Source organism: Sorex fumeus, unplaced genomic scaffold (assembly GCF_029834395.1).
Source record: "Sorex fumeus unplaced genomic scaffold, SorFum_2.1 ptg000265l, whole genome shotgun sequence".
Taxonomy (NCBI): Eukaryota; Metazoa; Chordata; class Mammalia; order Eulipotyphla; family Soricidae; genus Sorex; species Sorex fumeus.
This window is the reverse complement of record NW_026606322.1, coordinates 6588822-6616653: the sequence shown is the minus strand read 5'-3', so window position 1 is coordinate 6616653 and position 27832 is coordinate 6588822. Positions and strand designations below refer to the sequence as shown.

General features: G+C 35.6%; 1 protein-coding gene across 1 annotated transcript in view; it reads right to left on the bottom strand.

Annotated features, from left to right (window-relative positions):
- LSAMP (limbic system associated membrane protein) overlaps window positions 1-21352 on the bottom strand; it is a 1342850-nt gene extending 1321498 nt beyond the window's left edge. The window contains exon 1 of the mRNA XM_056109462.1: window positions 21314-21352. Within this exon, the coding sequence (XP_055965437.1) occupies window positions 21314-21323 (10 nt within the window). The 5' untranslated portion in view covers window positions 21324-21352. The remainder of the gene's footprint in view (window positions 1-21313) is intronic.
- Window positions 21353-27832: the final 6480 nt, after the last annotated feature.

The window sequence follows — 27832 nt, the reverse complement described above, 5'->3', positions numbered from 1 at the left end:
GCTAATCTCTTTTACTTCCAGTCTCCATTTTTTCAAGATATTAAACTATCAGAATACTCTTAAAAGATCATTACTGTGTTTTTCCAATTTTGTTACCATATAAATGCCACTACCTGGATATTGTGGAAACACAAAACATGAAACACATTATCTCTGTATTCAATGACTTTAGAATTCACAAAAGAAAAGAGCATATCCAATAGATAATAACAATAAGTGAATTCTAAGATGGTGTGGTAAAAATAATTTTAGACATGTAATTTTTACTATTGCAAATCTTCCATAATTCTCCTATTATTGCACTCCGAGTTCTCCCAAACTCCCAAATGAGTGTCGCCAAAATCAAATAGGAGAGATGGACAAGAAACTTTCTTCATCTTCTCACTACACTATGCAGTGGATGAAGGACACTTGACCAAGAACTCAAAACTCTGATCATATGTACATATTACAAATAAACTACATTCCAGTGTATCAATGAAGAGCACACAAAATTAACTGAAATCCATATTAAAACAAAGTATTTCCCTCATCCTGACAAGATGCAAGGGGAGCAAGATAGGTGTCAGAGTTCTCTTTCCCACAACTTATCAGAATCCAGGTATCTGCTGGCTAGTTCAGGGGCTAGCAGGAAGTTACAGTCAGCACATCTCAGAGACAGTGTTTAACTCTTACTTGACTCAATACTATTTGGCTAAAGTTTTCATTACCAATTCTATATTATTACTATATCTTCACAGGTTAGAGTATAACACTATGACATAGCCCAGCTCATAACATAAAGGTATAGACACTTTATACATCTGTATCATCTAAATTATAACTCATAGTCACACCTGTACTCAAGTTTATAATAATATAGTCATTTTACTGGTGAAATAACTGTGATGCTGGAAATTTCATTGATTAATGTGTGTCCCTGCACCTAGGATATACCAATACCAAAATTTTGAATTTATTTCTATCCAATTATGACAATGTCTTCTTTTTATTATGACTGTCTTTTCATCAGTAATTACACATTATTTTTGGCATATTTCTTAATTTTCTCATTATTTTCTAACAAACCTATTCTACTGAGACCAGTTGATCTGCTTGACACCTCAGAACAAATTTTGCTGAAGCCTGGTTTTTGTCTTAGCTTGCCTACACATCATGGTGAAAAAGATAATGTCAGCAAGCACATAGATTCAAAATATAACATTTGAAAGGAAATCTTAGACAAAGACATATTAAAATTCAAACTTCATTTATTTGTACATTTACAGCCTTGTACAAGTTCCTTTGCCCATTTGTATTTCCCTATCTATAGTAAAAATAAAAGTCTCTAGAAATCTGTCACTGTCTTCCCGTTGTTCATCGATTTGCTCGAGTGGGCCCAGTAACATCTCCATTGTGAGACTTGTTTTTACTATGTTTGGCATATCTAATACATCACGAGTAGCTTGGCAGGCTTTGCCGTGTGGGCAAAATACTCTCCGTAGCTTGCTGGGCTTTCTGAGAGGGGCGGAGGAATCGAACCCCGGTCACCAGGGTCAGCCACATGCAAGGGAAATGCCCTACCCGCTGTGCTATTGCTCCAGTCCCCACAAATGTGAATAATTATTCCTAATAATGAATAGTTACTACTATGTTTTTATTTGGATTTTGAAATGTTTATCTAGAGTAATACATCCTAGGAAGTTATATTTTGAAGATGTGAAAAAATGGTAGTTTTGGTCAACTGACTTCAAACAATACTATGAATCAAAAGTAATTCAAATACATATAACGAAACAAAAATAGACACAAGATCAATTAAATGGTACTAACAAGTGGCGTATGATACATAGATAGCATATGCAAATGATAAAAGCTGCATTGCCTTCTAACTCCATATACAACTGAAATTTAAAATGGATTAAAATTATGGATATCAGACATAAAACCACAAAAGTACACAGGCAGGGTTCAGATGCCTAGGAAAGCTCAGGTTCAAACAGGGGTTCACTGCCTAGGAAGTAACAAGCGACTGAGTACCAGAATCTCACCCACATGTACATGTTCATCACTGGGGACTAGGGAAAGGCAGGACAGGACTCCAGAAACTGTTGGGGGTAGGGATCAATGGCCCAGTGACAGATACAGAGCATAGAGTTATAGCCAGTGAGCACAGAACTGGACACTAAAGGAAAGATTAAATATTAGTTAGAATACCAGTGGGCTACATTCCAAGAGAGGCCCGGAAAAAAGATTTCAGAAAACATGCGAGGCTTGGTATGGTGAGGTAGAACAAGTGACATAGTACATGGATAAAAGAGACCTGGATATTTGGGGAGAGATTTAGACCCATGTGCTTTTACTATATAGTTAGCTCTACCTTCTTAAGCTTCTGAGTTGTGTATGCAAATTTTTCATACAATTCTGAAGAACTCACTAGCACAGGAAAATCCACTGTCATGCTAGCATGAACAGTACATTTTTGTTGGTTGTTGTTGCTGTACTGTTATGAAGATTTGAATAGATACTTGTCTGAGGTGGAGATTAAGATCGATAATAGGCATATTTTAACATATTTATAACCACTGATCACTGGGGAAATACAAACTAAGACCACACTGAGATACATACCTTGAGAATAATTTGTATCAAAAACAGCAAAATGATGTACACCGGTGAAGACACAGATGTTGGAACATAATATGACTGAAACTCAATCATGAACAACTTTGTAACTGTGTATCTCACTGTGATTCAATTACAAAAATAAACAGCAAAATAAGTATTGGAGAGGCTGTTGCCATAAAGAAGTCTCTGGAATATAAACTGGTACAACCAATTTGAAAAATATGGAAATTCACAAAAAATCTAATTATCGTTACTGTAGGACCCAACAATATAACTTTTACATATCGATTTGAATACAAAAACATGATAAACCCCAAAAGTTACATTAACTCCTATTATAGTATTATTTATAAAATATAGACACAATGGAAGTACTCAGTGATTAATGATTAGATAAAGATATGGAATGTTTATACCACATAAAACTATTCAACTACAAAAAAAAAAAAAAGAATACTATTTATCCAAAATGGAAGATCAGGGAAATTACGAAGAGCAAAATAAGTCAGAATGAAAAAATAAATAAATAATCTCACCTATGTTTGCTTTATAAGATTATAAAATTTATGGACAGACAAAAATAATAACAATAGATCAGTGGACACTGAAAATAGCCATAATGTTTATAAGGTATGATAACAGGATGTAGGTGGGGATGATACAAAACAAAATACCAAGTTTTGGGGAAAATGATATAATTAATAAAAAAGAAGTAAGTGGAAATAAAGTAATTGCTTGGGCACAATTCTTTCATATATCACACTGGATTGCCCAAAAGAAAAAAAATATAAGGTGATTTAATGGTTGAGAAAGAATAAAAATCATATTAATTTAGTTTGATATATGGAAAAATATTTATAGTCCTTAGTTAATATATCGGCAGAGCCTGGCAAGCTACCCATGATATATTCAATATGCCAAACACAGTAACAACAAAGTCTCCAATGGAGACATTACTGGGTCCGCTCGAGCAAATCGATGAACGACAGGAGGACAGTGACAGTGACAGTTAATATATGGGAAAACTGAATCTCAATATTTTTTTCAGTTCAAGCATCTAGTGGAGGGGATTTTCTAGTAGACTAAAATTGTAGCTATTATCTAAAAAAAATATTTTATGACAGTGTAAAATCATTTAGTTCATAAATCTTTCACACTTTAACGCAAAAAGTAAGTCGGTCCCAAAAAGCAATCCAGCCCATTCATTTGTCCCTTTTTTTAGCATTGTCCTTATAGGCAACAAAAGCAGAACCTTATAAAGTGAGATTTTTAAGTTATTTCTCAAGATGTGTTACACTTTTAAATTCATTCTATCATTATTTACAGAATTGCAGATATTTTACCTATGAAATAAATGTTTTAATTATGTGAAATGTTTAGTTGAACATATATTAATTAAACATGTTTCTGGTACCATTTACTAATGTTGAAGAAAATAAGGTGAGAGCAAAGAGCATAGTTCCTCCTCTCCCATGCTGTTCATCAGGCTAGACTAGTTGGTGAAAAATCAAGCTTCACATCCTACCTTGGAGATTTTATTCAACAACCTTAAGTTAGTTATACCAAAATAACCACTCACTGCTTGAATATCAACATACTCTTTAATCTAATGATCTTGGGGACTAAGTGCCAAGAAAGAATGAGGGAAAAGGCAGAATGAGCAGAATACAGAATACGAAACCCTGAAACCCAGAAAATTGGTGCAGTATTGGAAAACCAACTGAGGCATCTCTGCTCTGATGGCTGATCTCTGTTTGTTAGAGATAAGAGATCATCTCTTTAGACAAGCCCACAATAAAGATGTTTACCCCAGTAAATTGAGAGTCTCCTATATGTAAATAGATTTTATCCCTATTAAATTAAGACAGGCACATACGTCAACAACATTATTCTCTCCGTAGTACTTACGGAATCAATAGTAAAAGTGAAGACCTTTTATTCTAGGAGGCTGTTACCCCCACCCCCCACGATCTCATACTTTTTTGCTATTTCTGTCTTGTTTTCTTAATTTTGAGCAGCACCCCTGCTTTGACCCTGTTCACCTGGGTCTGGCCTGGGCAAAATTATAGGTAGAAAGAAGATGAAGTCAAATTTCAGTAATTTATTTGTTTACTTTGGTTTGGGGCGAAAGTCACACCTGGCGATAGTCAGGAATTATTTCTGAGTCTATATTCTGGAATTATTCCTGGTAGTACTGGACTTCAGCTGCAGACCTCTGGAACTAGCCACAGCCATGCTTAAGACCACTCTCCACACGCTCAGATGAGCCTCATGCATGAAGGAACTGGCAGAGGAACCCAGGTGTGCGGGACCCGCGGCTGAGATCTCTAAAGTTGCTCAGATTGGGACTGGGCCTCCTCCACCCAGATCCCTCATCTTCCAGTAGCGAGGCATGGCTGCATTTGTGGTTGTGCGACCTCTTATTGTCTAGTTATTGCTCTCAGAGAACCTGGCAGGCTACTAAGAGTATCCTGCCTGCACGGCAGAGTCTGGCAAGCTCCTCATGTCGTATCCGATATGCCAAAACCCAGTAACAATGATGGGTCTCATTCCCCTGACCTTGAAAGAGCCTCCAATGTGGCACTTGCTAAAATCTCAGGGAGATTTAGTAATGTCTCAAATGGAGACATTACTGGTGCCTGCTCAAGGAAATCGATGAACAATGGGATGACAGTGATACAGTGATACAGTACTGGACCATATAGGATGGCAGAGATTGAACCCTGCTGGCCATGTGCAAGGCAAATGCCCTACCTGCTGTACTATCTTCCCTGCTCCTACATCAGAGTAATTTAAGCATTACACATTTCTAGAAGTTCCTACTGGAAAGTTATTCATTTTGAAAATTTAAGGCTTCCAATTCTCCATTGAGTTATTTCTTGAATAAAACTCAAGATTTTAATTCTTAAACATATTTTACTGTTTGAGATATCTCTCTTTTTTTAACAATATTGTCAGTGATGATTTCAACAATCATGACTCACCACCAGTATACCCATCTCTGTCTCCCCTGGACCCCGATGTCCCACCCATTTAACCTCCCTCCATCCCCAAACTCAGTCCTGTCAATCGATTCTACTATTTTGTTTCCCTCTTCTCTTCGTTGCTACCTTGTACCTTGCTGTGTATTTTTAACTCCCACATATGAGAGGATCACCCAACTGTGCTCATGGCTCACTCCTGGGTCTGTGCTCAGAGATCACTGCTGGAAGTGTTCAGGGGAAATATGTGATGCTGTGGATAAAACCAAGGTCAACCACAAACAAACCAAGCACCCTGCTAACTGTACGGTAATGTTGTTGGTCCCTAACTTTGTATGTTATCTAATTCTTTGAGGCTATGTTTGATTTAGGATGTTTCATATTCTCAACCATTTAGGTATAAACAACATATAAAAATACACATAATCATATACTATACTGCAGATAATTTACATCTTAGAATTTGTTTTATAAAACAGTATAATAATTATAGAATTTATAATCTACCTGTGTATCTTTGATATTCTTCAATGAAGTTATATAATTTTGATCATCACTGAAAGTCGTTAGTCAGTACATACCCCATATCAAGTACTTTGTATATATTATCATGCCTGATCTTCCCTCAGAAAAAGGACATATCTCCATTTTATAGATGAGGTACTTGAGATTTAGACTATATAAACTTGCACAGAAATTTGGGTTTATTTATAGCCGAAGAGGAATTTAAACCCAAATCTGCCTGACCAGGTTTCATACATCTTTTTATTCTCTAGGAATACTTTGTATAAAGTGGGTATTCAAGAAATCTCTGTTGAATCACTGAATATTGAAACAGTAAGAGAGTAACAAAAATGCAGTATTGTAAGAGAATTTCCCGCAAACTTAGTCACCAGATTTTGAAGAGCTGTTGAAATAGAATCCCCGTATGATTAGGCCTATATAAATTTGTGGAAGACCCTAAAGCAGCTTTGCAGAAACTGCATCAAAGGTGCAGCAGTGAACTCTAAGGGGTTAGGAACACATTTTTATTGCTGTAAAAATGGAAATAGAGTTTTAGCCATAATTCACCAAAAAATGCAATCCAAATTTTTGTTCTACTAGGATTTCAGGAGGTGGGGGTTGAGAATAATAAAAAATGTGACTTATATCCCCTCTACAAAAATTTTAGGCTTTGACCCAATTAGATGCCATGGTTTAATAAGGCGAACTGGGATACCAAATGCTGTAGACTTCATGTACAATTCTCCCAAGTCAGTTTATGTTTGCAGAAGACATCTGGCTTTAAAATTTTAGTACATCCATTACCATATTGAAATTAGCATACAGTTACACACACACACACGCACACACACACACATACACACATCACTTAGATACCAAACTTTTCAGATCTAAGCTAAATGAAAAAATATCATTTTCCCCCTAGCACTTCTGTTTTTCAACATAAGACCCACAGAAAAGCTGTATCAACATCACCCAGGAGCATACCAAAAAGGTAGATGGTTAGGCCCTTTCCAAAATATAATGAATCAATTTGAATTTAAACACTAGTCTTGAGTAAATCACATAGATAGTGAAGTTTGGGAAGCATTGCTGTGTAGGGGAATCTGACAAGGTTCTTCCTATGGGTACTAAAGTAGACACTGACGAGCAACTAATAGGAATACTGACAATTACTTCAACTGCCTGTTGAGTTTGCTGTTTCTATGCCATCCAGTTGAATATGAAACTGAATAGGACCTCGCAATCTCTCATGCATATTATTAATACAATGGACTAGCAATGCAGTTTCACTTACATTTCAGAAGTCCCGATTTTGCAACATTAATATGTCCTTTGCATAATTTAATTTTTCCAGAAAGTATGATTCAATCTCCCGTTCTGAAGAAGTCACAGTGTATCTATCTATATACTAATTTACGTGTTATAGTATTAAGTGTGGTTATGCTTTTTACTGCTTTACATTTTCTCTTTAATAGTATTAGAGCAGTTTGAAGTCAGAAAACAAAAGGATCTGGAAAGACATCATTCTGTATTCGTGTGGCAAAAGAATAAACATTACTAAACTACTCGTTTAAAGCCCAGGGTGATAGCATAATTGGTAGGTGTTTGCTTTGCATGGGACCCATCTCAAATCAATCCTTACATGGTCCCCTAAGCCCCATTCAGGAGTGATCCCTGACCACAGAGCCAGAAGTCATTTCTGAGTAGTACCAGGTCTGACCCAGAAAAAATAAATAAATAAATAAATAAATCACAATTTACCTAAAGCAGTTTATAGATTTAATGCAATCCCTATCAAAATCTGAGTCATTTTTCAAGGAAATAATAATTACAAAATTTGAATGAAATCATAAAATACTGAAGTAGCAAAAAAATAGCAAAATAAGGAGATAAAACTTGAGGCATAATTCTTCCAAGCTTTAAGCTACATTACAAAGTGATAGTATTAAAAAATGGCATAGTATTGGAAAAAAACAGGTACATAGGCTAGTAGAATAGAATTAAGATCTCAGAAGTACACTCCAACACATAGAAAAAATTAATTTATGATCAAGAATGCAAGTCTATAAGATGCATATACCAACACTCTTCAACAAATGGTATTGGGAAATCTGAATAACCAAGAACAAAACTGAAATGAAACTAGTTAATTATTTAATGCAAAGCACAAAATCTAACTCAAAATGGATCAAACATTTGGATATAAAATCTTAATCATACTATGCAGAGAGAACACCAAACTCTACACTTCAGGACATGGACCACAGAGATGTCTCTGGAAACTAGGTCCAACCACAAAGTAAGCAGATGCAAAAACAACCAACAATGTTATATCAAACTCAACATATATTGTACAGTGAATGCAATCACTGACATATATATATATATATATATATATATATATATATATATAACAACAGCCCTCCCTACCACACACACATACACAGCTCAATAACAACAACAGAACAGCCCAATAAAGAAAATTGGCAGAGAACTGGTGACACTGAGCATACAGTGCGCTGAGCGTATACTCTACATGCAGGAGGCATAGGATAGGTTCAATACCTGCCATCTCCGTTGTCCCCTAAACACAACTGGGAGTGATCCCTGATACCATTGGAAGCAAATTCTGATCCTGGTGTCTTCACCCCCAATAAAACCACACACCATTTAAACAAACAAAAAATCAATAAATGAAATTGTCATAAATGCTACTCTGAAGAAGGCATGAAGATTTTCTCTAGACTACTGAAAGACATGCTCACTTCATTTATTGTTAGGGAAGTGTGAATCAAAATTACAAGAAGAAATCACTTCACACCGGTGAGAATGGTTGATATCAAAAAGACTGGAAATTGGTGAGGATGTGGAGAAAAAGAAACTTTCCTACAATGTTCAATGTAAATTGATTCAGAGTCTCAGCAAACAGTATGGAGATTTTTGATTTTTTTAAATATTAAAACTAAAAATAAGATTACCCTTTCAAACAATACCACTTCTTGATATCTATTCAAAAACTATAAAAATATTGATTTGAAAAGATGTACGCATCCCTAGATTCATACAACATTATTCATAGTAGTCAAAGCATATCTAAACTGCCCATCAGATAACTGGTAGTTGGGCAAATATACTCAATGGAATATTACTCAGTTCTTTAATGAAAGAAGAATTCTCATGTTTTCTGATAATACAGATGGAAATTTGGGGAAGGGGAGAGTTATATTAAGCAAATTAAGCAAGTGAAATATAATTACCAGGAGATTTTATTGCAGGCAGTAAGAAAGGGGGTTTCCTCTCAATGTATGTTAGAAATAACAGTGCATGAACCCAAAACTAGTGCAACAACATGGACTCTTTTGATACAGAAAAACAACTTCAGGAACCTGGAAAACCACTGAGTTACAGAATTCTAGGTCAGGTACAAGAATGCTTTCTGAGAGAAGTGGCTGGACCTCCTCAGAGGAGAAGGTTCACTGCTAGAACAAAGATAATCCAAAGAACGCCAAAAGGAGATTATCAAAAGCTCCCAGTGGGTCCCTCTTGGCAACCATCCTATCAATGACATGGGAGAGGGCAGTTTGGGACACTTGCATATAAATAATTTAGCAGAGGAAAAGGTGCCTACGTGCTGCCTACATGCATGCTGTCCACATTTCTTCTCTTGATATGTGTACTTTCATATTTTGACCCGTTCTTGGAAAATGGGCTGCACATTCCTACTTGATATGTGTACCAATTCTTTCTTTTATGGAGAAGCCCATGTTCTCCTTTGAGCACATATCAAAACCTCTCTCCTTCCATCCCTTTATTTTCTAATTAATGTGTTTTTATTTTGGTCTTTGTTACCTTCTGAAATTATTTTCTCTGAGGGAAAGGTGATGGATGAAAAAAGGACTTAACAAAGATTTAGGACTGATATTCCATTCCGGCAAAGAGCGATTTCTTGCTCCAACCTGAGTTCATGGCTTCTGGGGAAATCGGGTGCTAGGGGTCATCTCCCATACCATGCAGAACAAGTTACACCTTGATGACTGCCTCTTGAGGCGTATGGGACATGAGCATCAGTGCTGTGTAGGAGTCATAGCAGATTTCTTCACTCCTACGTTTCTCAGACACTTTCCCAGTTGTCTGAGATAGAGAGCAGTTAAGTAGTAGATTCTCTCTCTTCTTCCTACTTCACATAAGCCATATGGGTGGACCCTATTAATTTGCTTGTGGAAGTCAAGTCTACTGCCAGCATTTATCTTGTAAGTGTAAAATAAATAACTAAAGTAAACAAAAAACTCATAAAAATAATCTTAGACTCCGTGAAAAATTTGGTAGTTAATAGAGAAGAGGGAGGACAGAGCATATAGGATAAATTATATATTTTGATGACACTAAAGCACTGCTATTTGGTACATGCATAATATACACATATGGAGATGTGATGTACTCTGGAAACATATAGTATTGTAAACTAATATTAAATCATAACAATTCAATTTTAAAGAATCATAAAAAAAAATTGGAGTTAGACCTACATTGCTCTACTTTGTATTATTTATTCCCTGTACAAAAACTTGGTGGGGAGGATGATAGGAAAATTTTTTACCATAATTTCATGAGGATCACTAACGTTTTTCCTGATAAAAAATCAAAACAGTATGATTTGGCATTGTGCTGTGTAAAGGAAACAAAAACATAGTGTTCTCTCTGAACGTGATCTAGTCAAGCAGATTTGTGATCACTTTTCAGATTAGTGCCGAAGTCCATATTTAAGCAACACCACAGCTGTGCAAATCCTGGAGTGGAGAATGGACAAAAAGCTCTGAGTTTGCCTCCGGTGGTATGAGTTTCATTTAGGGTCCCACACTAGGAGCTTCACTTTGAAATGCTGAGAGTCAGTACAAGACAGTGGAAGTGGAAATCACTCAGAACCATTGCATTTCTTCTCATTTTTAGGTCATGACTGAAATTGGGTTTTAATGTGAAATTTGCCTTAGGCTCAGCAGATGGTTCCCAAACACCACAAGCATCAGCTTGCCTTCTGTACATCGACGTGGTTATAACAAAGTATTAAATGGCAAGGGAACTCATATCCTGTCCAAATATGACCTTCCTTATTTCTTGTGTTCATTCCTTTTTTTCCTATTTATATCATTTAATACTGAAACTTTCATCTTCCGACAATCAGCCAATGGCAATCATATATGCTTATGATGAGAGGCTTCAATGGTGGGCATAAAAGAGAAAAAAACATTTTTATTCTAGATTTAGTGGGCTTAGTTCATAAGTTGATTTTTTTATTTGAAAAAGTCACTTTAAAATTTGGGGTGAAAAGATAAGCAAATTGCATAGTGGATTTAGTTACTCTAATGCTGTCCTTGATCATTCTCATCTTTAAATCATCCTGCAGCTGTACTTCCAACCTTTCTATACATGAATATTAATGTTCCCAGCTCCTGGCAATAGCTACAAGAGGTGGCATTTCATAATTCAGATGTAAAAATTAAAAGCCAAGTGCTAGAAGGGATGCATAGTAGCAGAAAACATCCATCGAACTGTCGGCTGAGACTCTTTCACAAAATCAGCCTTTCCCACCCCTCTCTTAGCAAGAAAGAAAATACATTAACAGGTCATTAATAAAAGCTCAGAAACTTGTTCACCTTTCTTTTGATGAAGTCAAAAGGAATGATTATAAAGAGCATTATATGGCTCCAGAAATATTTTCATTTTTATATATCCTGAATCTTCTCTCCAATTGGTTCAAGGAAGTAAGAGCACTGGACTACAATGTGAAGACAATGCTTAGCCATCTCATCAACAGATGGATGAGAATCAAAGGTGTTCTAGTCAACCAGATACTGAGATAGGTGTCTCAGAAGCTTTCTTATTGGTCCTATTGATAGAAAATTCAATGAAAAAGTAAACCATAGTTACTTTCATCATTTTTTTCTCGCCTTGGTCTTTCTCTTTTAGTAAAAGAACTATTCCTTAGTGATCTATAGGAGGAAACCCAGATGCACAATCAACAGCAAAGAGAAAATCTAGCTTACGTCATACTCTTCAGAGTTTTTCTTCCTTTCTTCAAGAAAAAAAATCAGTATTTTAATTTGAAAGATGCAGAAAATTTATAAAAGGATCACAGGTTACTATGATTTAAAATAAAAGGCTTTGAAATTAAAATAGATGCCTCACTTTAAGTTCAGCTCTGTAGTCCACGAAATCAAAGAAAACTATCCCTGCTTTATCTTTATGTTTTACCAGAGATCTCTTCTTCTGTCATCTTTCTGATAGTATCTTTGAGTGGAAAAAAAAAAGAATACGAAAAATCAGAAAAAATATTTCTCGGGGCTGGAGCAATAGCACAGAAGGTAAGGTGTTTGCCTTGCACACGGATAATCTGGGTTCAATTCCCAGCATCCCATATGGCCCCACAAGCACCGGCAGGAGTAATTCCTGAGTACATGAGCCAGGAGTAACCCCTGTGCCCTGTGAATCACCGAGTGTGACCCAAAAGCAAATATAATATATACATATATATATAATCAATTTCCTTATTTTTTAGTGTTTTTTATTTGTAAATTTGGCTATTTCTAAAAAATAGAATGCTCACCCCGAGCAGAGCCCTGGCAGCCAAAGATCTCCAGTACCCAGCCATAGTCATGTTCAAGGCCATTCTCCATAGGCTCGGATGAGCCTCACACATGAAAGAACCAGCAGAGGAACCCAGGTGCGTGAGTCCCAGGGCTGAGATCTTCAAGCCTGTTCGTCTTGTGACTGGGACTCCTCCACCCAGATCCCCCATCTTTCAGTAGCGAGGCAGTCACACCCACAAACTGCCCCGGCGCCAGGAAGTCCCATCAATGGCCAAGATCCAGAGACTATAAAACAAAGCTCCTGGAAGCTAGACTTCTTAATTCTAGTTCTCCTCGGAGAACCCGGCAAGATACCAACAGTATCCTGTCCCCAAGGCAGAGCCTGGCAAGCTCCCATGGCATATTTGATATGTCAAAAACTGTAACAATGATGTGTCTCATTCCCCTGACCCTGAAAGAAACTCCAATGCGGCACCATTGGTAAGGACAAGTAAGGAGAGGCTGCTAAAATCTCAGGGCTAGGACGAATGCAGACGTTACTGGTGCCTGCTCGAGCAAATGGATGAATAATGGGATGACAGTAACAGTGTTTTCTAAGAAGAAGAGAAGAGGTTTTTTTACAGAAACTTACAAAGTGAGTTATTGTTTACAAGACAATAATTATTAGACAATTGATTTGTGACTAATTCCATTAGCCTTATAAAGTTTTGTTTTGTCGGCCACACCCAAGGGTGCTTATGACTAACTTCTAACTCTGTGCTCAGAAACTGCACTGGGGGATCAAACCAGCATTTTGGAATACTATGAAAGTGCCTTAATTCCTATGGAACCTCTCCAGTTTATAAAAACTTCCATTTCAAATGAAGCACTTTTCATAAAAAGAATATGCCATAAAAAACATTTCCACAATGTCCTTAACTTTTTCTAATGAATCCTAAAATAGGTGAGTGTTTCTTACTTGGAACTCATTTTATTCTTGTAATATCCTAACTTATTAGTGAGTAACTTTTCTGAATAACAAAAATATTACTTCTAAAAGAGTTTAAAATATAACTTTTATTTTTTTCTTAAATCATGTACAACTTGTTTCCTAAGACTTTTATTTATTTGATATTTTTCATGATGAAGAATAATGTTCCCAAGTTGAAACAATATCAAAGCCTGAAAAATAAAATGTATAAAAGAGAGTTATATAATTAGGCTATCTACCAGCTTGTATGGATGGAGAATCTCAAAGCATTTTAGTGGCTTTATTATTAGTGCAACATGTCTTTCAAAGGACTGCTTTCAAATCTCTCTCTTCTTCTAGACAGGAATGAGAAGCCAGTGACCCAGAAAGCTTACCATTGCTGTAAGTAGTGTTTGTACTAACCAAAGTCAGTCAAGCAGGCCAAGCTGGTGAAGCACTGCAAATATTTGTGTGGTTCAAAGGGGCAAGGAGATGTCCCTAGTTAGGAGGAAGTCAATAAAACAAGATGGACATGAGGTTTTAACTCACTCGGGAAAACAAAATAAAGCTTGGGTAGGAGAGACAAGGGGATAAGAAGGGTTTAAGTTCAAATCTAGATTTATATGTTAGGTGAAGACAGTTCAATATGACTGCAGAGATGAACATACCCTTCCATTCATTTTTGCAAAGAATAATAAAAAACCCTCCAGATTTCCAATAAACTGTGATTCGTTCCTATAACTGGTATCCTGGTCTCTTTCACTACTTGTCCATGTGACTTCACAGTTCTAACGCAGGACAACATACAGCTCAATATCCGTTTACTCTTCAGTAGGTGAAAGCAAAGGAGAGAAATCTTGCTTTCTCTTGCAGAGGTGGACAGAAAAAAATTAATAACAAGGCTGTGTGTATGGCAACTGCTAATCTACTCAGAGTTTCTCACTTTCTCTGATGGTTTGGGGAGTATGAAACTTAAATAATGCAGAAAAGGCCATTCTCATCTGATTACTTGATAAACTTAGCCCTGATTTTAGGGTGTGATGCATCAACGAAGAATCAGAAAGGCAGTTACTAGCTTTGTTTGCTTTCAGTGGGCACGTTTCCTTCCATAACGATGTAAAACTGTAGAAATGCACTAATATTCAGAGTTTAGTTGTTTAAATAATGTTCCCCCTCCCTACCATGCAGGCATCAAAGAGCATAACAGGCAGCTGCCACTTAGTTGCCTTTTCTCTGTGGCACACAGAGCATCTCCCCCCGTCAGCTTCCCAAAGGTGCACTCCACTGCCATTGCAGTCTGACTGTAATAGTAGTTAGAGTTTTCTGTGTTTCAGTGCTATTTTGGAGACAGTTTTATGATCCACGAAAAAAATGAACTTGTTATAGATTTCTTTCCTATGAAGGGGCAGAATGGAAGCAAATCCAATCAGTGGAGTTGGGCTTTCAAAATGATGGGCACCTGGGTATTTGTCAAAGAGTCAAATTTGAGGGGCTAGAGAGATAATAAAGGACGTACAGCACTTCCCTGTACTTGTGGTATGTTGTTACCACAACCTGGGGATCATAGTTAAAATTCCAGGCATCACGTTCTTTCTTCACAGCCGGAGTTTTTGAGCATCAGAGTCTGTCTGGCTCAAATACCCCTTTCTCCCTAAATATAAATAAATGTTAAAAATTTTTCAAAATTTGAAGTTTATAAAGTAATAATTTACAATAAATTCCATGGAAAATGATTACAGGTTCTAAAAAGATAAAGACAAAAGAGATTGGAACGTCAGAGAGAAGGAAAGTAAACCATTAATTTACCAAGATGTTGGTCTTTCTCCATCGGAGAATATCTTGAGAATATTTATATTAGATTAACATAATTTAGCATATTGGAGTTTAATTCAATGTTGGTGTAACTGTACTGTAGCATAGATTAAATTGAAACAGAATTTTGAATTCTTTACTAATGCATTAAGTCAGCAGAGAAATGTATAGAATTCCAGAGATGAGATGACCTAAAATCCCAACCCTAATGTGTGTAAACTTGGTGACTTTGGACAAGTTATTAACTCTGTTTTGTCTTCATTGTATTCCATAAACTAAATTACTTATTACAATTTCAGTCTAGGTCATTGTGATGATAAAGTAATATAAAGTCTACCTAACAAGCCATTCTACGTTATTTTAACATTTAGGAACTGTACAATAAGTAATGGCTGAAATTAGCTAAAGTATGCCTCTTACTTTCTAGTGCTGAAGACAAGTCCCCCAAATCTTCCTTATACCTTGACACAGTATTTTAACAAATAATAAATAGAAAACCATATTAATTATAACTTTATTATAAATATATTTTTCACTGTTGAACTTGATTACTAATATACATTACAGAATAATGAGTTTGACCGCAAAGATATTGGACTTGTGGGTACAAGACAAATTGACAGAATATCTTCTCCTATGAGTATGCCCATTCTAAATATTAAATACACTACATAAAATTTTAGAACCCATATTCTAACAAACTTCCATCTGTGTAGACAACATCTATCTGGAAGCAGTCATTTCATTTTGATTCCTGGGAATCCTAAGGGTTCAAGAGTGGGGTAGGGGGTATGTCCTTCTCATAAAATGTGTACAACGGGAAATATCAGATATTTGTACTGGGGAACTACATATATTCTTTTAAATCCTTCAAATAAAATTTATATTAAAACAAATCCTATCGTACATTATCCAACTATTCACTGTAATTTGGAGAAATTTGGCAGAGGATGAACTCATTGTATATTTCCACTGGATTTTCCATAACACTCAGATTTCAATCTTCTGACTGGAGACTTGGTGCTGACCATATGGGACCTGGGTCCCTCATTTCCACTTCAAAGAAGCTCCTCCTTTTTTATCTGTTTTATAGACCGGTTTCTGATTAAACATCCTCTAAAAGTTAGGCGATCTGCTGCTAAAAATCAATCAAACAAATAAACAGGTTGTAAACCACAGCATTAAGAAGGTTCGATCCAGTGACTTTTTCTTTAATGTCTCCAAATCTCACTTGTCACACAAAATTTAAGGCAGCTTAATGCATCAACATTGTGTCAAGGACTATTCCAAAGTTAATGCTAAATCTTCCTACTGCATAACCTAGAACATAAATTGTCTCTATTTATTCTGCCCTAAGATACTTCTTAATTATGCATTCCTGCGAAAGGGTGAGGAATTGCCTAACTTCCTATCTTGCAGAGGCATGTGTTAATAATGTGTCTGTGTGCAGAAGAAAAAGTGTGTATGTATATGTGTGTTTAGAGAAGAAAAGAATAAAATTTATGCATATTTTTGGTAAAAAATACACATTGATCAAAGTGTATATCTTGTTCTAATTTATTTCTTTTAAAAATTTTTTTACTATTTTATTGAGGTACCAGGATTTAGAAAACCGTTAATCATACTTTTCATACCTACATAAATCCATCAACGTACTCACCACCAGACAGCCCACTTCCCTCCACAAGTTTCCTAGGTCTACCTCCCACCCCCAGTTAATTAATGTAAGCTACTTTATATAGACAAAGTTTTTAATTCTAATTATTTTGACATTTTTTCTGTTCTCTTACTATTTTTTTTTATCCCACACAAGGGAGAGAACTCTCTCTTTATTGCTTTTTAAATTGTGGAGGTGGAAACATCTACATACAGATGAATAGAGTTAATCTCCTGGAATTCCACAAAATTGCAAATCAATGATAAGTTAATAAAGTAATTTTTCAAAATTATATATTTTACATGTATGTATTAAAATGATATTATGAATAATTCAGTGCTAATATATTTTTAAATTTCCATAAATAAATAAATCCTATAAAGGTAAAAGTAAGAATGAAGAGAATTAAGAAAACATTAAAGGGAAAATGTGAATAAGCTTATGAAAGCATAAAAGCATGTTTTATCCTAAGAAAGGGAATATTGACTTTATGTTAGAAAATATTATACTTTAGGTAGTGTTTAAGATCTACAATAATAAGTAAAGGATTGTAATTAAAAATTCTATGTGGAAAAAAATGATTCACCTGACCAGACACAGAACATCCAGGATCAATAAAACATTAATTCATTATAAAAATATATAAACTCCCTTAGCAAGGGGAGGATAAAAACAAATTGTTTTTTAATATAATAGTGGACAACTTTAAGTACCATGAATGAATGCCATACTCTGCCAAATGCTGAGAAGTCTGTCTTGTCTTTTAAAGAAGTTCCTTTAATCCTTTTTGCAAGACTGGTTTCAAAGCCATAGATTAACTAAACTTCTGGAGCTCTATCATTGCTTAAATCTGAATGATAAACTAGTTACATAGAGAATTCTTGAAGACTATTTGTGTCATTGAGTCTTGTCCCATGTTTTATAGTCCTTTACTATACTTAATACATCTACAGTGAATCTTACAGGATTTTCTTTGTACATAATTTCCTTTTAGATTTTGCTGCTCTCATTTTTCTCTTAGTCTTTTTGTTGCAGTTGTTCTAAGCACGATGTACCTAGGGTTTTCCCTACATGAATCTAATTTCTCTGGGACCCTTCCGGTCTTTTCTATTTGGCTGTCTGTACTCTTGAACTTTGGGAAATTTTTGTCTATTATTTCTTTTACTAATATTCCTTGATCAATTTCACCATCATGTTATTCAGAAACTCTGATAATTCTTATATTGTTCTCCTTGATTTCATCCCAAAGCTGTCTAGTATACTGTTCATTTCTTTTCAGACCTTTAATTTTTTTTTCTATATCTGCCATTTTTCTAGAGATTTCCTCCATCTTATCTTGGAACTCATTGATCTTTGCATCAGCTGCTGTCTTTCTGCTGCTCAGAGCTTTTATTGATTCTTATTTTAGTGTTTTGTTTGTTTGGGGCCACACACATCAGTGTTCTGTTCAGGGATTACTTTTGGCTCTACACACAGTAATCACTGCTGGTGGGGTACAGGGGACCATATGTGGTACAGAGATTGAACCTGGTCAGCTGTGAGATAGGGCACTTAAAGGTAAGCATAATTCTGTATTATCACAATTGGCCCCTATTGTGTCTTTTAATATCATCTACCATATTCTTCAGTTTCATCATTTCTGCCTGCAGTTTCTCATTTCAGCTCTCCTATTTTCTTTTGCTTTGCTGACTACATATACCATTGTTTTTTATTAAATATCTCTACAATAGTGTGAGCAAAGGTAGTCTGTGATGATTTACAGAGCTAGTTAGTGCTGATTGAGCTTTCTGTGTTGTTTTCACTCATCAAACATGATGTGCTTCTAAGGATCTCTCATTGTGTTTGCTGAGCCTCTGCTGTACTGACCATGAATATTTGTAGTTAGCCCTGCTGGAAGTCTCTCAGGAATTCAGCTGGGAATTGCTCTTATTCTTCCCCCCAACCTCATTCAGTGACAGGAAGTATAGTTGAGTAATGTTAAATTTGATGAGAGACAGATTTGGTGAGGATCAGGAGGTTTTGCTCTGGGCTTGTTGAAATGGCTGGGGTTGGGCATGGAAATTTACAGGAGCCTGCCAGAATTGTGGGGAACCTGCTTCTTGTTTGATAAGTCCTTGAAGTGTTAACCAGATGATTAAACTCACCTGGAGAGATGGGGAACAAGCAGAGATTCACAAGTTGTGGATCTGGGCCCATACAAATGGTGGATGGGTGCTTCAATTTTATTTTAGCTTAACTAGATGATCAAAGTGATATCTACTAAGAATCAATTTTCCAAGTTATATGGATCCAATCCTGTTACATAGACCCAAGCACAAGTTTTTTTTTTATTACCTCTCACTGTACTCCATCCATTCATTCAAAGAACGATACTAAGTTCCCAACCTATCCCTGACACTGTAGAATGGCAAATTAATAAATTTATAAAAAATATATAAGCATGATAAGTATATGCTTATAACATCAAGCTTCTAGAAATAAAGTAATACTCAGTCTTTGTTATCAGATTATTGACCAAGGTTTGAGTTCTATTTTCATCAGTTATAAATTCTGCAAGTTTAAATTATTGGCTAATTCTGAGTCTCAGTTTTCTTTCTTATGAAACAAGCTTAATTATATATTCTTCATCTGTTTAGATGTGTAAATATATGTGTGAAACTTAGCCCATTACTTTGCACAAAATAATTAATTACTGGTAAAGATTACTTTCTTTGAACGACAACTCAAGGACATAAAATGTAACAGCAGATCAGTTCCACTTGTGAAACCAAATATTTGGAAAAGAAACCCTAAGGCCGTCTATGAGATTTTTGTTTTTAAGAGAAAAATATGCTCCAAGCATTTAATAAATAGTTCTGTGTCTCAGAGCATTTACTAGACTAGCAATAACTAAATTAATAGAAATATAGCTTGGTCTAGAAACATACTTACACAGTGCAAATTAGTCTCCATTATGAAAGTCAATATCATATAAACCCAGTTATAAATGAAGGCCAAAAATATGAGTACATTTTCAAAAAATAAATGCAATTTATAAAAGAACCTAGCACATTATAAAGCATAGCTAAATATAAAGCAATATTAGCTTTATAATTCACATACTGCATATATTTAGTGGTTTGGTCTTAAGCTTTGAAAACATTTCACTATTTATATTTTTTCTGATGTATTAGTTTTCTATCGTTGATACAACAAAATATATAAATTTGGTAGCTTAAAACAACACCACATTATCTTAGAATTCCAAATGTTATAGACCCATCATAGGTCTCACTGGTATAAAACTGAATTACTGGTACGGTTTCATTTTAAAATAAAATATATTGAATGGAATATATTTTATTATATAAAATTGTCCTGATTCCTTGGGTTCTGTCCTCTTGCTGCATTCTCAAAGTCATTAATGTTATATGTTTATTACTTGGGCTGGAGCAATAGCACAGTGGGGAGGGTGTTTGCCTTACACGCAGCCAACATGGCCAACCGGAGTTCGATTCCTCCGCCCCTCTTGGAGAGCCCGGCAAGCTACCGAGAATATCTCGTCCGCACGGCAAAGCCTGGCAAGCTACCCGTGATATATTCAATATGCCAAACACAGTAACAACAAATCTCATGATGGAGATGTTACTGGGCCCGCTCGAAGAAATCGATGAACAACGGGAGGACAATGACAGTGTTTATTACTTTCTTTATCTTCCTCTAAGTAAAGGCAATAAAAACAATACAAGTTTTCTGAATTCAGGGAATACTGTGATTAAGTTGAGCCTAGATAATGCGGGATAATCACTCCATCACAAGATATTTAACCTCAATAATCTGTAAAAACCTTTTTGCCAGTTAAAATAATATAGCCATAAATGTGGGTACAAGACTGTGGAGAGTCATTATTTTGACCTCTCATAGGTGAAATAGTGGGAGTGAGCTATTATAGAAACCAATTAAAACAGAAGGACTTATTTCTTCTATTCTCTAATTTAATCCACCACTGGTACATTCCAAGATCCCCAGTGGATGCCTGAAACTACGAGTGATACTAAAACCTCTAACTACATATTTTTCTTATACACCTATACTCTGATAAAATTTAATTTATAATCTAGGCACAGTAATAAATAATAAAAGGAATTTTAACAGTATACTGTCATAAATGTTATATGAAGATGAGGACTAGATAAATATTACACCGGGTAAGGCATTTGCCTTGCATGCAGCTGACCTGGGTTCATCTCTGGAAGCCCATCTAGTCCTCCGAGGCGCCAGGAGTGATCTCTGAGTGCAGTGCCAGGAGTAAGCCCTGAGCACAGCAGAGTGTGTCCCCAAAAAACAAAAAACAAAAGTTATATGAATGTTACTCCCTCTCCCTCAAAATACAATATTGTACATAATATTTTCAGACCACATTTGTCAACAGTAGGTTGAAACTATGAAAAACAAAATCATAAATACAGAGGACAACACTGCTATATATCAGAAAAATTCTATAGATATGCCTGGTGAAACCCTGAGGCTTCATGCAACATAGATAACAAAAAATCGCTGTCTGGAATATATTGCCTTTAGCTAATTCATTTGAACAATTCCTAAGTGCATGGTAGCCAATATCAACCAACTTTTGCAACTTTTTAAAATAAAAACTTCTTAAAGACAAATGATAAACTGGGGGAAAATATACTTGAAACAACAAAAAGAACTACTCTCTATAATAATAAATGATTCTTAGCTATTTATAAAAAAAACACATCACAATCCAACAGAAAAATGGGGAACTTCACTTATAGAGACAATTCAGATATATAGCACATGTAAATATTTAAAACATACTAAAACTCACTTTTGAAAAATTGATCAAACTGACAAAAAATCAATATACTTTGTACTGTTAAACTGTATATCTACTTCATCATAGTACTGGAGAAACTGTAGGAACTGGTATTCTCATATATTCCATATCTCTCTTTAAAGGGAGACTGGATTATATGAATCAAAATTATCAATGCTGACACTGACATTCTAATCAGAGAATTTGTCCCATAGATACACACATGCATGCAAAAAGATTTGTATGTGACATTATCCATGGTACTATTGTTTATAGTAACATAAAAACTTGTAAATAATCTAAATAAATTGTTTTTAAAAGACAATTACATAATAGAGTTAATATGCATCTGTGAGAATAAATGCAACAACTTTGTGTTAAAAGAAGATCTCTAGAAAACATTTCAGACAAAATTATTACACAAATATTTTTCAGAGTAGCAAAGATACTATATGTGAAATATAACAAATGATTCATCTTTGTATTTGCTTTTAGATGCACAAGAAAATTTGACACCTTGAGCTTGGGATGGGTGATGTGTGGTGAAAGTAAATTGAGGACAAAAATGGCTTCTCAGTATGTATATTGCAAACCATAAGGCCCAAAATTAGAGAGAGAGTAAGGAAATTGTCTGCCATAGAGGCAGGGTGTGGGGTGGCATAAGAGTGGAGGGAGGGAGACTGGGGCATTGGTGGTGGAGAATGTACACTGGTAGAGGGATGGGTATTTGATCATTGTAAGACGAAAACCCAGTCATGAAAGCTCTGTAACTATCCCATGGTGATTCAATAAGGAAAAAAAAATTGACAGTACAAGTTCAGATAAAGACTAATAAAAACAGCCATTTATTATTTAGTACTGGCAACTTTGAAGATGGGGGTAGACATAGAGACAAAATTATTTTACTATATATTCTATTTTAATTTTCTCTTATTGTGTAAGTTTATAATATGACCTGTAACATAACCTTTTCAGAAATGTAATGTCATGAGGAATAAAATTTTTAACTAATTGAATGACCAAATACCAAAAACCTGGGAAACTTCAACATACATGTTGTTTGCTTTCTTTTTAAATTATCTATTTCTTTAAAAATAGTAAAATTTAATGAGAACAAGATATTTACATTAAAACAATAGAAACAAATTAATGCAGGCGAGTGAGAATTAAACATAGATATCTCGAGTTTATTTGTACAGAGTAAATTAACATTAATTTAAAAATTTCAGGAAACCAAAGAAAAAAGAAAATTATACTACTAGCTAAATTTATTATATAAATATCCTACTATATTTTTGCTTATTATAGTTTGCATTGTCTATTAGATTTTCTTGATTTGGAAACATTATTGTTTGTATTTATTTATTTACTTTTTTATTGAATCACCATGAGCTACACTTACAAAGATTTCATGTTTGAATTTAGTCATACAATGATAGAACACACCAGTGTATATTTTCCATTACTATTAAACTTGAAAATGTGTATTTTGTGTTTGGAAAGATGTATTTTGTGTTTGAAAAGATGTAGTTTCATCAGTTGTTACAATGGCTTATCTAACATTTTACATAATTGTATTTTTATAGTAAAATAGCTAATATTTATTTCTCAATAAAAGTCAGTGTTTTTTTTTTACTGAATTATATAGTCACATTAGGATTTTTCTTTTAAATTGTGTCACCATGAGATGGTCTAGAGCGATAGCACAGCGGTAGGGCGTTTGTCTTGCACGCGGCCAGCCGGGTTCGATTCCTCCACCCCTCTCGGAGAGCCCGGCAAGCTACCGAGAGTATCTCGCCTGCATGGCAGAGCCTGGCAAGCTCCCCATGATGTAGTCGATATCCCAAACACAGTAACAACAAGTCTCAAAATGGAGACATTACTGGGCCTGCTCTAGCAAATCGATGAACAATGGGAGGACAGAGACAGTGCCAATGACACCATGAGATACAAAGTTACAAATTTGCTTCTCTCTCTTTCTCTTCTCTTTCTCTCTCTTACTCTCGCTCTTTCAATCTCTTCACTCACCCTTTCTTTCCTTTTGAGCATTACGGCTTTCAATGCAGATATTGAGAGGCTATCATGTATATACCTTAGCCTCCTTTCAGCACCCAATTCTGGCCCAGAGCGATCATTTCCAACTGCAAACAAACAAACAAACAAACAAGACCCCTAAAGCCTAACAGTTTGGAAACGATATAGGTTGCATAGTTCCGCCCCTCTCGGAGAGCCCGGCAAGCTACCGAGAGTATTCGATATGCCAGACACAGTAACAACAAAGTCTCCAATGGAGACGTTACTGGGCCCGCTCGAGCAAATCGACAACCAACGGGAGGGCCTATGTACATTAAGTGCTGGAAATAGAAAATGAACTGACAAGTTCCAAAGCTCCCCTATGTACCACACTACTTTACAACTACCAGTCCAGCTTAAAAATAAATATGGGATCATATATTTGTGGGGTAATTCAGAAAATCAGATTTCAGGAAAGCAAGTAGAGGTGAGAAACTTCCATGTGTAAAGATATTCCTAGAATTTGTACTTTTAAACACAAATATTTGCATTTAAAACTATTGTGTAAAGACTTTGCTATATCTGTTTCAAAGTCCAGTGCTGAGAATGACTGCCTTAAACTTACATCTGAGATCACATTATCACACATGCAAAGTTTTGGAAGATGCCAAAGAGAAGTCACCCCATGTGCACTTTTCCACTCAAGCTTTAAGTACTGCATTTTATCGTCTGCCTTGGCTTACTGAACCCTAAGTGTCCAAGGTCAGCATTCTATTTTTAGAGATTTTTAGAGACTCTTAGATCTGACTTCATTCCGTAGGAGGACCATCTTCAATTTAGTTTCCCCATGTATATATAACACTGTGATAGATTTTTGTGGCCTAGAGAAGACAGTCTTTGCCCTTGAGAAGGTATAGTGTTGTCAATTTGAGCATATGAGATTTATATACTTTGAAACAATTATAGAACCATAAAAGATGGTGTATAATCAAGGGCCAGATTGTTTGAGATAGCTGTTAGTTATAAGAAATCAGGGAAGTAATATGATGAAGCATAATCAGGAAAGGCTTTATAAAAACATGGATGAATTTTGAGTTAGCTCTAAAGTTAAAGAGGAGAAAGAGGTCATATTTTGGAGTGAAATAGGATGAAAAGTGATTGAAATACAAAAGTAGTATTTTCAGGGAGTTAGGAGACAATAAAGCATTTGAATTTAATGTGTACTGATGCAAGTTGTGATTCTTGGTTTTGTAAACTAGTGTCTACACACACACTGCTGAGAACTTGGAACAGAAAGAAAACAGATATAAGATCTGTATGATTATCATTTGAGAATAATGTATATTTCCCAGGAGTAGGATTTATGTATGTTGAGAAAGGGAATAAAGGTGATAATAACAGCAAAGGTGGGGAAATTCACACTGTGGATGGGTAATGATGAGAGTAGACAGAAGTATAAAATATTTCTGATAAAAGGTATCTCTGGGTATACTTCAAAGATGAAACTGGAAAGATATTTGGTTTTAGTTTATAGAAAGTCACATCCAACTGCTACGTAGATCTATGAAAAAGCAAAATCATGAAATTTTCAGGAACCTGGATGGAATTAGGGGATACCATGCTAAATTAGTCAGAAGGGAAAAGATAGATACAGAACAATCTCTCTCATATGTAGAAATTGAGTTGGGAGGGTTTGGGAGTAGTGGGGGGTGTTAGGAACCTTGAGAAAGGTAGGGTAAGTGGGTGTGGTGGTGGAATTATGGGCATGAAACACCATTATTGATATCATTATAAAACACAAAATCTCAATAAAAAAGTAAAAAAAGGAAGTTGCACATCCAAAATTTTTACAACTTGATGCTACTCTAGAAGTATATTAGGAAACAAAAGATGGCAAATAACAAAGTTAATTTAAATGGAATGCCTCTCAGAGAGTCCAGCAAGCTACCAAGAGTATCCTGCCTGCATGGGCAGAGCCTGGCAAGCTCCCCGTGGAGTATTCAGTATGCCAAAAACAGTAACGACAACAAGTCTCATTCCCCTGACCCGGAAAGAGCCTCCAATCATTGGGAAAAGATGAATAAGAAGAAGCTGCTAAAATCTCAGGGCTGGGAGCAATAGAGACATTACTGGCATCCACTTGGGTAATTCGATGATCAGCGAGATGACAGTGATGACAGTGATGAAGACAGTGAATTTAAATGGAAATAATTTATAAATAAAACTCTGAGAGAAGGAGAGATATGGGTCAATATAATATCAATGCTTTTATTTTTTTAAGTGCTTAGGCCATAGCTGGTGATGCTCAGGGATTACTCCTGGCTCTGTTCTCAGAAATTACTCCTGGCAGTGCTTAGGTAAACATAGGAGATGCCATGAATTGAATTCAAGTTGACTGTGTGCAAGGAAAATGGCCCTACTCACTGTGCTATCTCTTCATGCCCTATAACAATGTTTTTAAAGATTGTACTCAAGAGAATAAGCATAAGAAATGAAAAATAAATATAATGTGAGAGCAGATAAAATGTCTAAGGGTATGGAACTAAAGTTAAAAGAACTAAAATAGATTGATAAGGGAAATTCTTTAGATAAATAATAATAACACTATAAGAAAAATATAGCATTTGAGACTGGTTTTATAGAAATGATGGAGAATTTCAGTGACACACATCTCAGGTCTCCTCAAGTAATTTTCATATAAATTTCTTTGTGGCCCCAAATTAGGAAGTCAAGACAAAGAATATTTATGAGCAGTAAAATAGTCCAGATGGATACATCACAGCTCAATTTGGATGAGTTTCCATCCTGAGTGTTAAAGTTTGTTCAAATCTGTAGTTCTTAATGCAATCTTCCACATTTCACACTTGTATTGAGATGACCATTTTTTAGATTTCTTATTTCATCAGGTTAAAATGAAATGTTTTAAGAGGACCTGAATTTTATAGTGATGGTCTTTATTATTTTTCAAAAACCTATGAATTATTCCAGATCTAAAACCTATGAATTATGGCTAATTAAATACAGTAGACTGGCTTTGGGGGGCTGCGAGAGATGAGGTGTTTTTTACCTAAAAATGTGACAAAGACAGTCTACAGAATGGGAAAGGATATTTGCCGAATACACATCTGACAAGGGGTTGATATCAAGGATATATAAAGTACTGGTTGAACTTCACAAGAAGAAAACATCCAGCCCCATCAAAAAATGGGGCAATGAAATGAACAGAAATGTTTCTCAAAGAAGAAATCCGAATGGCAAAAAGGCACATGAGAAAATGCTCTACATCATTAATCATCAGGGAGATGCAGATCAAAACCACAATGAGATACCATCTCACACCTCAGAGACTGGCCCACATCCAAAAGAACAAAAGCAACCGATGCTGGCGTGGATGTGGCGAGAAAGGGACACTCCTTCACTGTTGGTGGCAATGCCGACTGGTTCAGCCCTTTTGGAAAACAGTATGGATGATTCTCAAAAAATTAGAAATTGAGCTTCCATTTGACCCAGCAATACCACTCCTGGGAATATATCCCAGAGAGGCAAAAATGTATAGTCGAAGTGACATCTGCACTTGTTTGTTCATTGCAGCACTTTTTACAATAGCCAGAATCTGGGAAAAAACCTGAGTGCCCAAGAACAGATGACTGGTTAAAGAAACTTTGGTACAACTACACGATGGAGTACTTTGAACCTGTTAGAAAAGATGAAGTCATGAAATTTACATGCAAGTGGTACTACATGGAAAGTATCAAGCTAAGCGAAATGAGTCAGAAAGAGAGGGATAGACACAAAAATATTGCATTCATCTGGGGGACATAAAGTGACAAAATAGGAGATTAATACCCAAGAATAGTCGAGATCAGTACCAGGAGGATTACTCCATGGCTTAGAGGCCAGCCG